The sequence below is a fragment of the Heterodontus francisci genome, chromosome 9 (genome assembly GCF_036365525.1).
Source record: "Heterodontus francisci isolate sHetFra1 chromosome 9, sHetFra1.hap1, whole genome shotgun sequence".
NCBI lineage: Eukaryota > Metazoa > Chordata > Chondrichthyes > Heterodontiformes > Heterodontidae > Heterodontus > Heterodontus francisci.
This window is the reverse complement of record NC_090379.1, coordinates 115,425,064-115,443,988: the sequence shown is the minus strand read 5'-3', so window position 1 is coordinate 115,443,988 and position 18,925 is coordinate 115,425,064. Positions and strand designations below refer to the sequence as shown.

General features: G+C 42.1%; 2 protein-coding genes across 4 annotated transcripts in view; one reads left to right on the top strand and one right to left on the bottom strand.

Moving 5' to 3' along the window:
- stard9 (StAR-related lipid transfer (START) domain containing 9) overlaps positions 1-18,925 on the bottom strand; it is a 298,527-nt gene that overhangs the window by 265,538 nt on the left and 14,064 nt on the right. For 2 of the 3 annotated variants that reach the window (XM_068039742.1, XM_068039743.1), the window contains exon 3: positions 11,203-11,319. The exons of the other annotated variant lie outside the window; for it this stretch is intronic. In XM_068039742.1, the coding sequence (XP_067895843.1) occupies positions 11,203-11,319 (117 nt within the window). The remainder of the gene's footprint in view (positions 1-11,202; positions 11,320-18,925) is intronic. 3 annotated transcript variants of the gene reach the window in all.
- Positions 16,917-17,283, top strand: LOC137373522 (large ribosomal subunit protein eL37). Its single transcript, XM_068038396.1, has one exon. It carries the CDS (start codon positions 16,932-16,934, stop codon positions 17,223-17,225), a length of 294 nt encoding a protein of 97 aa, XP_067894497.1. The 5' UTR covers positions 16,917-16,931; the 3' UTR covers positions 17,226-17,283.

Below are 18,925 nucleotides of genomic sequence, written 5' to 3'. Positions count from 1 at the left end.
ATCTCCTCCTGACAAAGCCATGCTGACTATCCTTGACTAATCCAAGTGGAGATTAATCCTGTCCCTCAATGTTTTCCAAGCTTCACTACCACTAAAACCTCACCTACATCTTCCAGCTCCACACAGATTGCCACTTTGGTCCATAATAGGCCCTACCTTTTGAATGACTCCCACTGGTCTGATGTAGACTTTCCTACAAGTAGCTGCTCCCAGTTCACTTTGGCCAGATCCTGTTCTATCATATTGAAATCAGCCTTCCCCCAATTCAGTACCTTTATTTCCAGTCCAGCTTTGTCCTTTTCCATAACTAGCATAAATCTTAGAGTTATGATCACTATCCACAAAATGCTCCCCCACTGACACTTCTACCACTTGTCCAGCCTCATTCCCTAGGATTAGGTCCAGTAACGCCTCTTCTCTTGCAGGGCTTTCTACATGCTGACTCAAAAAGCTCTCCTGGATGCACTTTAAGAATTCTGCTTTTGCACTAAGACTATACCAGTTAATATTGGGGAAGTTGAAATCCCCTACCATTATTACCCTATTATTTTACACCTCTCTGAGATTTGCCTACATTTCTGCTCCTCTATCTCTCCCTGACTATTTGGCGGCCTGTAGTACACTCCCAGCCAAGTGACTGCCCCCTTTTTGTTTTTAAGTTCTACCCATAAGGTCCCATTTGAGGAACCTTCGAAGAGATCATCCCTCCTTACTGCAGTAATTGACTCCTTGATCAATAGCGCAATGCCACCTCCTCTTTTACACCCCCCACACCACCACCCCCCTCCCCAACCGCCATCACACCTGATGATTATATATCCTGGAATAGTGAGCTGCCAGTCCTGCCCTTCCCTCAACCATGTCTGTGATAGCAATAACAACATATTCCCATGTGTTAATCAACACCTTCAATTCATCTTCCTTACTTGTAAGACTCCTTGCGTTAAAATAGATGCAATCCAGCCTTGCATTATCCGCTTGTGCCTTAACAGGTCTATATTTGCTCTGCCTTCCAGACAGACTTAACTTCTCTTCTATATTTGGCTGTGCATCACCCTCTCCTGTACCTCCACTCTGCATCCTATCCCCCTGCCAAATTAGTTTAAACCCCCCTGCCCCCTACCTCCCCCACCACCCCCCCAAACCTCCCAGCAAGAATGTTGGTCCTGTTCCGGTGCAGGTGCAACCCGTCCAACTTGTACAGGTCCCACCTTCGCCAGAGAACAGACTCCGTGATCCAGGAAACTAAAGCCCTCCCTCCTGCACCATGTCTTCAGCCACGCATTCATCTGCTCTGTCCTCCTATTCTTATACTCACTAGCACATGACACCAGGAATAATCCAGAGATTACAACCTTTGAGGCCCTGCTTTTTAATCTGCTAACTAGCTCCCTAAATTCTTGTTGCAGGATCTCATCCCTCTTTCTACCTATGTCGTTGGTACTAATGTGAACCACGACCTCCGACTGTTCACCCTCCCCCTTCAGAATGTCCTGCAGCCTTGGAAGGAACCAGCTGCAAAAAAGTGCAAGGCCACTGTGACTACTACAGCCACACAAAGGTCAGGGCAACGCTTCCTGTGAAACCTCGGATGACTCTCAACGAGGGCGCACAGGTAAGCAACCAGCTTCCTGGACAAGCGCAGCCTTCTGCGGCACTGCCGCTCCAACATATCCAGGTAGCTTCTCCTTTGACAGTAGATTCTATGCTGAGGGTATCACCTTTGTTGCTTTCCTGCCCCTCGCTCCCTGTTGCCCAGAGGTCTGCCTCTGCTCCTGCAGATGCTGCTCCTCATGGCTAGTCAATCCAATGTCAGAATAGCTGAATTCCATTTCCTATTATGTCCTTCCTTCCATTCAACTGGAATGCGGAGTCCTTCTGAAACCCCTCTCATGAACCCATGAGGCCTGTATGCAGAAGGACCCAGCCACCCTGCAAAGCACCCCCAAAAAGTCATCAAAAGTGAAGGGAAATTACAGATAATTCTCTTAATGCTATACCACTGGATGACTGTGAATGAGGGCCTTCTCTGAGCCTTCCCTCTTCAATGGTGCCTCTTGCTGCTGTCCCACCGTTCTGACTCACTTCCCGCTGTGTCACTGCCGCCTCCTCCTCCCTGACAAACCCGTTAAGAGCCTTAATTGGCCATTTATCCATTTCAAACGGGTTGCCTCTTCCCACTCTCCTCGGAGCCTTTCAAACTTTGAGCACGCCGGTTTTGTGTCAAGAAACCAGAATGCTGCCCCAGGGGTGGGTTTAAGTGACCACCTGCCTCTGTTCCTATCCTCTTATTTCAATTAAAATCCCACCCACAGTCACTATTTCCTCTGATGGGGGAATCCAGAACAAGGGACAATAAAATTAAAATGAGAGCTAGGTCACCCATGAGTGAAATCAGAAAGCACTTTTTCCACACAAAGGGTCTCGGAATCTGGAACTCACTCTCTCAAAAGTCTGTGAATGCTGTGACAATAGAAGGTTTCAAAATTGAAAGAGATAGCTTTTTGTTGGGTAATGGTCTCAAGGGATATGAAGCAAGAGATATATATCTTATTGAATGGCAGAAGAGGCTTGAAGGGCTGAATGGCCTCCTTCTGTTCTTAGTTGATTCCAGCTCAAGCTATACTAGAGAAGCTAAATCTGGCCTGGGCACTTAGGGTAAAGAGGGATTAAAATGTCAGAGTTATCCCTCCAATTACTCCTCCCAGAATGTCCACATGTAGACAAGCAGGCATAGAAGTGGAGCCCTCCACAGGCAGAACAGCCTACCTATATTCACTGTTTGGGCTCTAATGTGACAAATGCCAACTTGGACCAGATATCACAAGGGTACCAAAACCTATGGGACCATGACACACAAGAGAGAGGGGGAAATTTTTAAACAAACAAAACATAGTAATCATTGCTAGCTTTATGCAACAAGCAATCTATTACTTTTTACAACCCTATTATTTTACACAATACCCAAATCCTGCTTAGGTGCTGATTGCTTTGGGGCAAATGTTCCAGAGGGGTGTGAAAAAAGGAGGAAGATTGTTCCCTATGTGCACAAGGAAGGAAGGAATTATATCTTAATTTTTTTTTTAATTACTGTGATTCGTAATGTTGTATTGTAATTGCAGCATTTTACAAATATAAACACCTCATAATTAAGCTAAACAGTAATGATACTAATGACTGCAGCTAATACACTGTGGGTTTGGAGTAAAATCAAGGAAACGCAGCCTACCTAATTTTAGCCATTATGCAGACAGGAATTGGGGGGGGGGGGGGAAAGGATTTGCACAATTAAGACTAGGTTAAAAAAAATCTACATTAAAAGTTCATGTTTTTGGTGTCCCTTGAGATTCTGCACAACCTTCAGAGCAGATATATTTAGCTTAATTACAGATGTGTAGACTCAAAGCAACGAGAAGTTCCCAGCAGATTGACAAATCCCACTGAATACCCTGAAGGCCAGTTACAGGAGGCACTTAATTTGAAGTCAAACTACACACGATAGAACTACCTCATGTGGGGCAGCTGGTTGGGGGTTGTGGGGGGAGAATTCTGGCACAAATCCACAAAAAGTTATCATCTAGCATAATTTTAGTAGCTATCAGCAATTATTCCTCTTGTGACAAGAATACTTCAGCAGGATCAACTCTGTCTCTGTATATTATGTACAAGAGATCAATGCTACTAAGTGGACACAGGAGATAGATTTTTTTAGATAAATGGTACAATAAGAACACAGTAATACAGTAATTGATCACTTTGCTGGATATAAATTTAATCAACAAGAAGCACTTGCACAGGATAAGCGCAGACATAAATTTTAACAAGAACTTAAAGCAATATCCAAAGACTTACATTTGTAGAGCATCTTTCACCAATCCAGGATAGCCCAAAGAACTTAACAGACAATGAAGTACTGTTTATTTTTTTTTTTAAGTATAGCCATTGTACTGTAGGAAATACAGCAGCCAACTTGCACACAAAGTCCCACAAATAGCAGTTAAAAACATGACCAGATAATCTGCTTTAAGTGTTGGTTGAAGGACAGATGTTGGACAAGATACTAACATACGAATTTGGAGTGGCAGTAGGCCACTTGGCCCCTCGAGTCAGCTCCGCAGCTGAACAAGATCATGGCTGATCTGATTGTAACCTCAACTCCACATTCCTGCCTACCCCCAATAACCTTTCACCCCCTTGCTCATCAAGAATCTATCTGCCTCTGCCTTAAAAATATTCAAAGACACTGCTTTTTGAGGAAGAGAGTTCCAAAGACTCACGACCATCAGAGAGAAAATTTCCCCTCATCTCTGTCTTAAATGGGCGACACCTTATTTTTAAACAGTGACCCCTAATTCTAGATTCTCCCACAAGAGAAACACCCTTTCCACATGCACCCTGTCAAGATACTGGGAGAACTCTTCAAAAGGTGACCTGGGATCTTTTATATCCACCTGATGAGCAGACTGTGCCGCTGTTAACATCTCATCCAAAATCTGGTGCAATCCCGCAGTACTGCCAATATTGTGTGCAGTCCCTGGAGCGGGACTTTAACCCATGATCTCAGAGGTAACAGTGACAGCACTGAGCTATCAGCCAAGATGGCGGGGGTGGGGGTGAGGGGGTGGAGGAATGAACACACTTGGAGATTCTTTTAAAGTACATTTAGAAATACAATAAAGGCTTCATGAACTTTGCAAGAGAATTCCTGAATTATAATCAAACTGTTCCATTTTATAGAGAAATAAAACAGATTTCATCCTTCTGAGCAACGTTTTGTCTTTTTCATAGCTCCAAGTGGTCTTCCATTTAGAACTTCACATCAAACCTGTCAGGACTGTTTCTCCTACCCCTTCTTACTACCCATGTTTGTTCTTAGTTTAAACAGGCAGACTAGATTGTCGCTCTGGACGTGACTTTTTTCTATCATCGAGTGTATTTAAAATAAAACAAAGTTTCTTTTTAATTTATCCATGGGATGTGGGGGCACTGGCATGGGAAGCATTTAGCATTTATGCTCCTGGCATGCTCTTCTACACACCTCAATGAACCAGGGTTGGTCCCCTGGCTTGATGGTAATGGTAAAGTGAGGGATATGGTAGAGTGAAGTTACAGATCATAGTGGAATACAATTCTGCTGCTGATGACCCACAGCGCCTGATGGATGCCCAGTTTTGCGCTGCTAGTTCTCTTCTGAATCTATCCCACTTAGCATGGTGCCACTGCCAAACAACATGATTTTACAGACTTTATTCATTACAAGGTAGATCATGACTTTGGTTAGTTAAGTAAAATTACCAGATGAAGGTCAATTATATTTACTTAAGAATATTCAATGTAATACACTAAAACAAGGTATCATAAAGGGTCCTTCCATGGCGAACTCAGTTTTTTTTTAAACTTTAAAACACATCTGCCCACAATCATGAAAGCTGTATACTAACAATTTTGTACAGAAAATACAGAAGAGAAATAGTAATGACGCCACTTAATTGGTGATATAAAGCAGTTATGTCACTTCCACTGGCAATTGACATGCTTCTCAGGCCCCCCAGACACAAGGTTCCAGGTAAGGATTCACAATGTGCAAACTACACCATAACACTCAGAGCCAACACAAAATGGATGAAATCCAGTGAAACTTGTCATCAGAGCATGTCCAACACTGTAGGCTCACGCCAGTTATGTGTAGGGGCCACACACAAACTGAGCATTACAGCTTCATCTGGAGCTGAGAGCAACAACTCTTGCAGAAACTCGGATGGGTCAGCCAGTGTAACACAGGAGAACAGGAGCAGGCCATTCAGACCCTCAAGCCTGTTTCACCATTCCATTAGATCAGGGCTGATCTGCATCATAACTCCATCTACCCGGATTGGTTCCACATCACTTAATAACCTTGCCGAACAAGAATCTATCAATCTCAGTTTTGAAATTATCCCGACGCCCTCTGCCCCAGCCTCAACTGGTTTTTGGAGAGGAAGGGGGTTACAGAAGTGCTTCTGATAACACCCCTGAACAGCCCAGCTTTAATTTTAAGATTTTAAGAAGATTTGCTGCAAAGTGGCTGCAGTAATATTGCAGCCAAGATAAATCCAGTTGGCGTGAGACTATCTGATCAAAGTGGTGTCATCACCTACCAGAATTCAATGTGCCATCAGTTCCGACGGCTTACTCACTAGCTATATCTAGCTTCTCAAAGCAATTTATTATGGAACTACGGTCCTTCAAAACATATTCCGAACTTTAATTTATTCAATCCTATTATTTTAGTGTTATATCTAAATTTTTAATTGCCCAGAGGAAAAACAAATAAATTGGAGCAAAAATTGGCTATGAAAGGATAGAGTTAATGACAGTCTCTAAGAATAGCTGTAAGTGGGCAGGGGTGTTGCAGAGGGTTCGGTTCTGTTCTGGGAACCCCCCACCCCGCACCCCCCCAACCACTCACCACTCATTGCAGACATTAATGATCTGGATATAGGGCTAGAGGGAGCAGAGTCCAAATCTGCAGGTAAAACTAAAATAAGAGGTACAGTAAATAACTCCAAGAACCAAAGGAAGCTGAATGATGATACTGACTAAATGGTGAAATGGACAAATCGTGACAGATGGAATTCAAGTGTTACATTTTGAAAATACAATAATTATACTTACTATACTTGAAATGGGGAAATGTTGAGTGATGTGCAAGAGGAAATGGGGACGTCAGGTACACAACATATGAAAAGCAGCTCCTCATGTGAATAAAGCTATGAGAATAGCAAATGCGATACTGGGTTTTACGTCTACACGCATGAAAAATGAAATGTGTTTGTCAATCTACATAAAACTGCAATAAAGCCAGGATTGGAAAGTGTGTGCAGTTTTGGGGTCCACACAATTGGAAGGATGTTGAGGATTTAGAGAGAGCACACCACGACCAAACTTGGTATGAGGAAATATAAAAATCAGTACATTTGGGGCTATTTACTTTCGAATAGAGGAGACTGCAGGGTGATGACAGAGGTATTTAAAATTAGCAAGAGATAGCATAGGATAGCTGGAAACAGATGCAAGATTAAATGCAGAAGATTCAGGTCCGAAAGCAGGCGATACTTTTATTTGCAGGGAGATTTGAGAGACTGTGGAATTCACAACTGGAGTTAGTGATTGAAGCTGAGACCATGTCATCATTGTGGAATAGGTTAGATCCGAATATATTTCTAGTTTTCTCTATCAAAACCTCTCACAAAACAGCACAGAAGCCAAAATGAAGCACGCTGTATACTGTGGGCAGTTAAATAACAAACTATTTAGGAAGTGTTTACAGTCCTTGCACAGAACATGAACCTATTTTACTGCACTTATTAGACTACCTAGATTCTGGTTTCAAATTGGCTGTAATGTAGAAACATTATAATTACTTGTAATGGAACCCTTCACCTTCCTTTGTTTCAAAATGAATGTACCTGGTAAGCCAAACCCTGTCATATTTACATATTAATCCCTCTACAACACACTCAAAATCACAAACTAAAGAAACTTTGGACCTCCCGAGACAACAAGATGATTCTCAAATTTAGCTCTTTTGGTTCTGTAGCTACATATATACATTTCCTCTATAAACCTTGGGATACTTTTCAGTACTAAATGCTTGTGGTGCTGTTAAAACATCTGATGCATTAATATTTAAATTGATGTCAAAGCTCTTCGTTATGTCTGACACTCAACAGAAATATCACTACCATTAATCTGCAGTGGACCTCCAAGGGTTTCGAACATGCCTCACAAATGGCAAGTGGTAGCAGCCAACAAGCTCAGACATGTCATCTCTTTGCAGAAAACCACAGGAAGATTAATACAACTTGTTACACAATACCTTCTGTAAAAAGATAAATCAAACATGTTTTAAGTTCTCAGAAGAATGACAAGTAAATTCATGAAGATGTGTCACGTACTTATCACATGAAGGCCATCGATATTGTTCATATTTCCACACTTGTAATACACTTAACCCAATGCAACACGTTAACACTAAATACAATGGGCTAAATTTTACAGACTGACGTCGGGTTCATAGCAGGGGGCCGGAAAATGCCTCCAGGAGAGGGTCATCACGCATCCTGACGCTGTGAGGGCCCGGCCCGATATTGTTGGCAGCAGCGAGGCCTTGTGGCGGCACACACCCCACCCCCACCCCGCTCAGCAACGGGACCCCCATTAACATATTTAAATTAATGAATTTATCATACCTCGCCGCCGCCCTCCATCCCATTGCAATCTTCCTGCTGCTGGCCAGCACTCCCACGCCTTCGGATCCCCATCCGGGGAAATGAGGTGGAACACTTGTGGGGAGGGGGCAGGAGGTAAGTTTATTAGTGCGGTGGGGAGGGGGAACAGGGTCAAAGTAACATTATGGGAGTGTAGGGGATGGTGGGAAGTGTTTGAGGTGAAGGTTTATGCACTTTGTGGGGTGGGGGGGGAGGTCAGGTGGACAAGATAAGTGCTTTTTGAGGGGTGGGGGGGGGGAAAGAGGTCAAGTAATTAATTTCATGGTTATTGGGGGGGGGGGTGGAAGAGGCGCAAAATAAATATATTTATGTTTTTTATTTACTGCATCTTTAAATATTTAAATTTCATGGTAGGGCTCAAAGGCCTTTAAAAATGGGTCTGCACCCGCTCACAGGCAGCTGACACCATTGCCAGGGACAGACAGCCTGCCCCATCCAGGTGATTTGGCGGGGTGGGGGGGGCCCACCCTGGCTATTTAAATGAGCCGTCGTGCTCAGGATTGTGGCGACTCCACGACATGCGGCCCACCATTGTTTTCACCCGCCGCCTTGTAAAATTCATCCCAATGGATGTGATTTTTTTCCAACACATATCCTAGGTGAAGGGACAAATCGCACAATGCATGACACCATCAAGGTGCAGAAGAGAAGATCTGGAGTAAATCTACCAGTTGAGAGAATGCCAATCTTGGGTTTTTAAATCACATAGATTTCAGGAAGAGGGGAAGCACAAGTGAAGTTACCGTTTACAGTCTACAGTTGGACAAGTATGGGGGAAAATCTAAGTTCAGTATGCACATGCAACCATCAACTTTTTAAACTGATAGTATCTCAATTAATGTGTCTTATTAGCATTCTGCAAGAAAAATTGCCTTTTCTTTTACAGGATTGTAAGCTGGAACATGAACTATGAGTTTGTCAATACTCAACACCTTTTCCATGGTTGGTTGTGCACAAATTGAGGCAGAAAAGATTTAAGATGAGCTGATGATTTCTGACAATCGCAGTTACACATTATGCTCTTTGCATTTTGTCTTCTCCACGAAACTGGTTATCTATAACAAATAAACTATCAAAACGCAGCTTTTAAAGACTTTTCCTTTTCCTCAAATGGAACATTCAGATGCAGACCAAGCGATGTCCAGGTTTATTTTCTTTTAAGACGAGCTGCTGCTAACTTTTATGAGGAGAATGTTGCTTGGTATTAATGAATTATCTGGCTTTGAGTACCATATTTGTGGAATTGCCAGGGATTAGAAATAAAATAAGGAATGGCCTTGAGTTTTGCTTAACTGAAAAGTAATTACACAAATTTCCACATTTAAGATCTCAATAGCATTTGACTGGGTTTGTGTACAAACCACTGACCTGCTGGTACTTGCATGAGAATCACATCATATTGTACAGAAGGAGGCCATTCAACCCATCGTGCCTGTGCCGCCTCTTGCAAAAAGCTCCCCAATTAGTTCCACTCCCCTGCTCTTTCCCTAAAGCCCTGGAATTTTTTTCCTTTTCAACTATTTATCAAATTCCTTTGTAAATATTACCAATGAATCTACGTCCACTGCCCTTTCAGGGAGTGCATTCCAGATCATCGTAACTCGCTGTATATAAAAAAAAGTCTTATTTGCCCCATGGGGTTTTTACAAATTAACTTTAACCTATGTTTTCTGGTTGCCAACCCTCCTGCCTGTGGAAACAGTTGCTCCTGATTTACACTATATTTGTTCATATTTAATTCAGAATTCTACCTGAAGGCGAAAAACTTAATGCCAAGTACAATATACTGCACGCACAAGATAAATTAATCTTCGTCCAAATCACTAGAAAAAAAAACCTACTCTTCGGGTCCAACATAATATAAACGAGTAACATCCTTTACCCATCTCATGCAGTAATGCATCTGCAACACTAACATAAGGATAGAAAAAAAATCAGAAAGGAAATTTGAAACCTTATACATGTTATAAGGAGTCATATATTACTAGCTAAATTTAAGACAGCAATCTAATACCTGGGTTCAGGTGGCAAACATAAACCATTCAAGCTTTGCTCTTATGGTTTACAATACTATTTGCCTTACCCCACAAAGATGATTGGATTACAATCTCAAATCACTGACAGCTATTAATTATCCACATATTAAACACACATCAAGCAGTTAATAGGAGTGAAACTGATCTGCAGCAGTAGCGAAGAACAAGCTCTCAGAGAATCAGCAGTCTCTTTTACACCCCACTCAATTTTATTTTCAATTAACTTGCCAATTCGCTACAAGGCCTTTTTCGTGTTACTGCTGTTGATCAACTTCACCCCCAATTAGCTCAACACATCATCAACATTGCATTTAAAAAACTACTAACAGGTGAGAATTATGCATAATAAATGCATAAGCCTACAAAATGTTAACTTCATTGTCCTTTTAGATGCAATATTTAAATGCCTGAAAGAATCCCCTTCAGGGACAGCTTTAGGAGTGAGTGGACATTCCAAGTAAGAAGACCATAAAAAAAAATGAACAGCACTTAAGTGTCAGCTTGGCTCCATTGGTAGGGCTTATTTCTGAATCAGAAGGTTAAACATTCAAAAATTCCAGTACATAGCATTCTTACTTGCTCTAAGAGTCTGCTATCCCTTCTATACCGTATGGGGTCAAAGTATGAATTCATACAGCAAGGTTCCATACTAGGTGTGAATCTCAATGGAGGAATGCAAATGTAGTAGTGCTGCAGTCCACACTCAGCACAGTTGTACATCACTTTATCAAAAAAATTGTTTTCCCCTGCATCTACTTTTGGTGGACTTTGCCAAGAGTCTGCATATCAGCCAGCTTTCATTTTAAAACAGTGGACAACAACCATAGCGCACTTTTTGAAAATAAAAGAGGCTGCAATGGATAATAAGAAATTGGATGACAGTTCACAATACTCACAAGCTCCTGAGGTGCAAAGTTGGCAGAGTTAGAATCCGCTGACCAGTAACAGTAATCAAAGGTGAACTCTATATTCCGCTCCCTTGTATCCCCAGGGCTATCAAGCCGGGAGTCCAGCTGGTACAGGATTCAGAAAACAAAGTCAGATTTAAAAGCCAATTTCACCTACTAACTGCACATTTTAAATTCTATGCACTTAGCATTTTGTGAGGTCTGTGCCAATTATACTAACTTTTATTCGATTAGCTGATTGTCAGTTATATTTATGATGGCCAAGAAAAGCAGTAAATCACTGAACTGAAAATGAAACCTGCCGTCAATGATCAGGGTTTCGTCAAAATGAGGTACACTCCAAAAACACCAAACATCAGGATAGAAAAAGGACTTTCATCTCATTGGAATGCTCATGCAACGTCATTGATCCGAGGGCATTCATTGTATATGGATCACACTGATGAATTACCTCCAACAACCTTAAAACAACATTCATAATTCATTGTTTAATTTTATTTATGATTTTTAAAAATTCAGAGTGCAACAAATTTTGTATTAAATATCAACAGGCCAGAAGTTTGGTCTGTAAAAATAAATGTCCAAGAATGTGCAATATAAATTCTTTCAAATACAGTAACAGAATAAATCAAGTGGGATGCTCCACATATTCGTGCCACATATATTAAAATCAAACATTTGAGAAATTAATATGCCATTTTCTATTATTTAGAATTAGAATTAGAACATTACAGCGCAGTACAGGCCCTTCGGCCCTCGATGTTGCGCCGACCTGTGAAACCATCTGACCTACACTATTCCATTTTCATCCATATGTCTATCCAATGACCACTTAAATGCCCTTAAAGTTGGCGAGTCTACTACTGTTGCAGGCAGGGCGTTCCACGCCCCTACTACTCTCTGAGTAAAGAAACTACCTCTCACATCTGTCCTATATCTATCACCCCTCAACTTAAAGCTATGTCCCCTCGTGTTTGCCATCACCATCCGAGGAAAAAGACTCTCACTATCCACCCTATCTAACCCTCTGATTATCTTATATGTCTCTATTAAGTCACCTCTCCTCCTCCTTCTCTCCAACGAAAACAACCTCAAGTCCCTCAGCCTTTCCTCGTAAGACCTTCCCTCCATACCAGGCAACATCCTAGTAAATCTCCTCTGCACCCTTTCCATAGCTTCCACATATTGCCATCCCTTTATCACAAGCACCCAATATTTCTTCTTGATATAATAAATTAAACCTTATAGTTTAGTTTAGTTTAGAGATACAGCACTGAAACAGGTCCTTCGGCCCACCGAGTCTGTGCCGATCATCAACCACCCATTTATCCTCATCCTACACTAATCCCATATTTCTACCACATCCCCACCTGTCCCTATATTTCCCTACCAGCTACCTATACCAGGGACAATTTATAACGGCCAATTTACCTACCAACCTGCAAGTCTTTTGGCTGTGGGAGGAAACCGGAGCACCCGGAGAAAACCCACGCAGACACAGAGAGAACTTGCAAACTCAACACAGGCAGTACCCAGAATTGAACCCGGGTCGCTGGAGCCGTGAGGCTGCGGTGCTAACCACTGCGCCACCCCGTGGGAAGTCATCCCAGGCTGCTGTTCAGCAGTTCTTGGCCACTGGTTATACAGTGGCATTGGTGGAGGTCAGGAACAAACAAACAAACATTCAGCTCCATCTTTCCAACCATGGGAATGGCACAACACAGGGCCACATCAAAATGAATTTCAATAAGTGGGCAAAGAAATACTTTTAAAAAAAAATTTATTTTGAATTTCTGACTTTCCGAGTGCAAAATTTGTTTTAATTTGAAACATTTCAATATCAACATAGCTACAATGGTACTGAGCGTCATTATAGATGCCAATGTACAGTATCAGATTACAATACAAAATCCATGGCTGGTGACTCATGTTTTTGTCAAGCCCACAAACCCATGTAAACCCGTGTCAATTAGCAATGACAGCAGATAAAGGATGGTGACATGTACTGACTGAGATACAACAGACAATTTTCCTAAAATAAAAGCAAAATACTGCGGATGCTGGAAATCTGAAATAAAAACAAGAAATGCTGGAACCACTCAGCAGGTCTGGCAGCATCTGTGAAAAGAGAAGCAGAGTTAACATTTCGGTCCAAAGAAGGGTCACTGATCCGAAACGTTAACTCTGCTTCTCTTTTCACAGATGCTGCCAGACAACTTTCCTTTTTGGTTAATGAAACATGAGTGATGATTACCCACATTTAAACAAGTAGCTACTTCAAAATGCAGCACTCTGGCTCAGACTAAACACATTGTTTTATCACCTGCTTTGTCAACATTAACAGCTTCTTTTAGAAAATGCTATCTCCGATTAAATTTAATCCTGGAATGACTGCTTAATAAGGTCTTAATAACCCATAAAACGGTACTAAATTACTGAAAGCTGGAATGCTATGATATCAATTCAGCACAGCCGCACTCTCAACAAGCAGCAGCACTAGAAGATTTCACATGGCATCGAATATATGGCAATGTTGTAGCCCATCTTTGATCCACGCTCTCTTCAAGCACAGCTTCCCACAAGGAGTGCAGGAACACTGAGTTTAGAGTCACAGTTATGCAGCACAGAAACAGGCCCTTCTGACCATCGTGTCCGTGCCAGCCATCAAGCACCTATCTATTCTAATCCCATTTTCCACCACTTGGCCCATAGCCTTGAATGCTATAGCGTTTTAAGTGCTCATCTAAATGCTTCTTAAATGTTGTGAGGGTTCCTGCCTCTACCGGCCCTTCAGGCAGTGTGTTCCAGATTCCAACAACCCTCTGGGTGAAAACATTTCTCCTCAAATCCCTCTAAACCTCCTGCCCCTTCCTTTAAATCTATGCCCCCTGGTTACTGACACCTCCGCTAAGGGAAAAAGTTTCTTCCCATCTACCCTATCAATGCCCCTCATAATTTTGTATACCTCAATCAGGTCCCCCGTCAGCCTTCTCTGCTCTAAGAAAAACAACCCTAGATGGTCCAGTCTTTCTTCATAGCTCCAGCCCAGGCAACATCCTGGTGAATCTCATCTGCACCCTCTCCAGTGCAATCACATCCTTCCTAGAGTGGTGACCAGAATGGTATACAGTACTCAAGCTGTGGCCGAACTAGTATTTTATACAGTTCCATCATAACCTCCCTGCTGTTATATTCTATGCCTCGGCTAATAAAGGCAAGTATCCCATATGCCTTCCTAACCACCTTATCTACCTACCCGTGCTGCTGCCTTCAGTGCTCGATGGACAAGCGCACCAAGATTCCTCTGACCTTCTGTATTTTCTAGGGTCCTACCATCCATTGTATATTCCCTTACCTTGTTAGTCCTCCCAAAATGCATCACTTCACACTTCTCAGGATTAAATTCCATTTGCCACTGCTCCGCCCATCTTACCAGCCTATCTATATCATCCTGTAATCTAAGGCTTTCCTCCTCACTATTTACTACACCACCAATTTTCGTGTCATCTGTGAACTTACTGATCATACCTCCTATATTCACGTCTAAATCATTAATGTACACTACAAACAGCAAGGGTCCCAGCACCGATCCCTGCAGTACACCACTGGTCACAGGCTTCCAATCCCAAAAACAACCCTCAACCATCACCCTCTGCCTCCTGCCACTAAGCCAATTTTGGATCCAATGTGCCAAATTGCCCTGGATCCCATGGGCTCTTACCTTCTTAACCAATCTCCCATGCAGGACTTATCAAAAGCCTTACTGAAGTCCATGTAGACTACATCAACTGCTTTACCCTCATCTACACATCTAGTCACCTTCTTGAAAAATTCAATCAAGTTTGTTAGACATGATCTCCCCCTGACAACGCCATGCTGACTATTCTTGATTAATCCCTGCCTCTCCAAGTGAAGATTAATCCTGTCCCTCAGATTTTTTTCCAGTAGTTTCCCTACCACTGATGTTAGACTCACCGGCCTGTAATTACCTGGTTTATCAACGCTACCCTTCTTGAATAATGGTACCACATTTGTTGTCCTCCAGTCCTCTGGCACCTCCCCTGTGGCCAGAGAGGATTTGAAAATTTGTGTCAGAGCCCCTGCTATCTCCTCCCTTGCCTCACATAACAGCCTGGGATACATCTCATCTGGGCCTGGGGATTTATCCACTTTTAAGCCCACTAAAACAGCTAATACTTACTCCCTTTCAATGTTAATTTGTTCGAGTATATCACAGTCTCCCTCCTTGATATCTACACCTACATCGTCCTTCTCCATTGTGAATACAGATGAAAAGTAATCATTTAAAATCTCACCTATGTCCTCCGGTTCCACAAACAGATTCTTTCTTTGGTCCTTAATGGGCTCTACTCTTTCCCTGGTTATCCCCTTGCCCTTAATATCCTTGTAAAACACCTTGGGATTTTCTCTTATCTTGCCCGCCAGTGTTTTTTCATGCCCCCTCTTCACTCTCCTAATTACCTTTTTTAAATACCCCACCACACTTTCTATACTCCTCTTGGGCCTCCACTGTTTTCAGCCCTATGAATCTGCCATAAGCCTCCTTTCTTTCCTTATTCAATCCTCTATATCCCTTGCCATCCAGAGTTCCCTGGACTTGTTTATCTGCATATTTTACTGAAAGCCACAACTTACTCGAGAAATAAATACATATTACTCCCAATTAGCTTTACTATACGGAATGGATTACATTATGCTACATTCATACTAGTTCGATGGACTAACTTTATTACAAGTAGCCAACTATATGCTATACATGCAGCTGCAGTTTATGAAACAAAAGAATAATGAAAGACGGAAGCAATATGGGAGATGGAGCTCTGACAAGCTGCACCATGGAATGTCAGCTCATGGTCATGTCCAAGGTTCCTTAACCAATAAGTTATTGGGCTGATCAAGTGATCGATGCATTATTTTCAGTCAACTAGAAATCATCTCTGCATAAACCTGCAGGGATTAATTCCCAATCTTCATGCCTTGAGTTTGTTTGGAGAAAAGTACAGCACTTAATCCATTCCAAGAAATCAACTATATCAATAAATTTAATACCCTTCAGTGATTCTATAATATTGCAGTTAATCTAACCTTGCAGTTCAAATGACAGCCAAACTTCAGTCTTATGGTGAACCTTTGACTGGATTATGTACTTCCAATCACTCCATTATTCCATATCCTAATCAAATTAATCCACGTGCAGTTGAAAAAGTTCAAAAGGTGAACTTTTTTCATTGTTTTTCTCTATTGAGACATTTATTTCCTTTCTCATTTTTTGATTTGCTGTTCTGTAGCTAGAATTGCATGTCTATATTTATTTAATAAGCACAGATCCACTGAGGAATCTTGCATCCCCCTGATTTACAACCACCAGCCAAGCCCTCCCGAGAGGATTATTTCTGCCAAGCACTATATTACTGAAATCAGTATGCATCATTCTCTACAATATAGCAGAACACAGTTTGCTGAGGTACAATATGTTATATTTTTCTTTTAATCTTTATTCTTCAGAACGTACCCTCCTAAAGAAAGTGATAGGCAAACTGGGAGAGCAAAAATCTGAAGTCTTTTGTCAAAATGATTTTGGTGAGGTGCAGTCGAGTGTAGTCACAGCAACGCAGTAAATCAGAACCTTAGCACCTCCCAGTTTTCCGAGGTGAATGAGTATTATAGCTGGAGGAACTCTCGAGCGTGCAGTGAAAATGACGAAGGGGACATCGTCATTTGGTAAGAGGCGGAACAAGACCCACACGCTTTGCCGGCGGTGTGGGGCCAAAGCATTTCACCTGCAGAAATCGACCTGTGGTAAATGTGCCTACCCTGCCAAGAGAAAGAGGAAGTACAACTGGAGTACTAAAGCCAAAAGGAGAAACACAACTGGTACAGGCCGCATGAGGCACTTGAAGGTGGTGTATCGCAGATTCAGGAATGGATTCCGTGAAGGGACCACCCCGAAGCCCAGACGCGCCGCAATGGCTTCCTCCAGCACTGCATAAACTGTCGGTGTATCTACACGACAAATAAAGCTATGTTTTGCAAAGTTAAAAAAAAAAATAGCTGGAGGAACTGAAGTGTGTGCAACACGTCAATCTTAAAAGTCCGTCAGCTCCGAGCTGCAGAGTTTGCTGTTGCATCCCTTTTCTTTAAACTAGCACACCGTGCTCTACATGGGTCCCAATGGGGAACTTCTGCTCTGTTATGCAACAGTTGTGCTTTTCTGGATTCTGATTCAGGTCAGGAAACCTTAATACAGTGGGAAATATTTGATTTAATACTAATGCGAGAGCCATAATTACCCCATCTGCCTTATGTGGACATAAAGGATGCCATAGCACTTTTCGAAGAACAGCAGGGGCGTTCTCCCCAGTGTCCTGGTCAATAGTTAACCTCAACCAACATAACTAAATAACAGATTATCTCATTGCTGCTGTGGGAGCTTGCTTTACACAAATTGGTTGCCAAGTTTCCTACTTTTTTTTAAATTCGTTCATGGGATGTGGGCATCACTGGCTAGGACAGCATTTATGGCTCATCCCGAATTGCCCTAGAGAAGGCTTCTTGAACCGCTGCAGTCCATGTGGGGTAGGTGCACCCACAGTGCTGTTAGGAAGGGAGTAACGCGAAGATTTTAACCCATTATAATGTTACTACACTTCAAAAATACTTCATTGGCTGTAAAGTGCTTTAGGATACCCCGAGGTCATGAAATGCCCTATATATGCAACACAACTCCCAATATATGTATTGCAAGTGTAGGCTGTCGGGAGAAGCTGAAAAGCTACAATGAAAATAGTCAAGTCATATGCAAGTCAAAAAACTAACCTATCAAACTGTTTGTTCCTTTTATCTAGTGTAAATTTTACAACTTAGATTCACCTCTCCTTCGTCATCATTTCCATCCCAACTTAATTTTTCTCTTAATGCAGGTCAGGAAATGGCAGCAGTCTAGTCATGGCTTACAATAGAAAGTTCATTCAATATCTCCAGCAATTCACTGCACTTCATAGAATCAAAGAATGATACATTATGTAAGGAGGCCAGTTGGCTCATCGTCCCTGTGCTGGCTATTTGAAACGGCTGTGCAATTAGTCCCACTAACCTACTCTTTCCCCTTCGCTCTGCAAATTCTCCCGTTTTAAGCATATGAGCAATTCCCTTTTGAAAGTTGTTACTGAATCTGCTTCCACTATCCCTGCAGTTCATAATTTGCCATGTAAAAAAAAAAATCCGCTCATCTCCCTTCTGGTTCTTTTGCTAATTATCTTCAACCTGTGTCCTCTGGTTACCGATCCTCCTGCCACTGGAAACAGATTCTCCCTATCTACTCTATCAAAACTCCTCATTGTGCTTTGAGGTCAGAATTTGGAGAAGCCTTTGAGATCAATGCTTATATTAAGAGATGTTGTAAAATCTAACTCAAGATCAGACACTTCTGAAATCTCATCAGCAGTGAGAGGACTGAAAACTGTTGTGTTCACATGTGTGGAGTCCTGCCATAACCCAATTAGCAGCAGGCAGCATCATATGGTGAGGGCAAGTGACATGATGAGACATCTCGCAACCAATCCTGTGAACTTCCACTCTTACCACAAGGTGCAGTCCCGAGTACTGTGCTTTTCTCAAAAGTCAAGGAGGCGCGAGTGACCATTACTGGGCAAAGCCAACAAATGACTTACCCGTTTCATGGCATACTGCT

Coding starts and splice junctions, on each gene's coding strand:
- LOC137373522 (XM_068038396.1), top strand. CDS start 16,932: ATGACGAAGGGGACATCGTCATTTGGTAAGAGGCGGAACAAGACCCAC.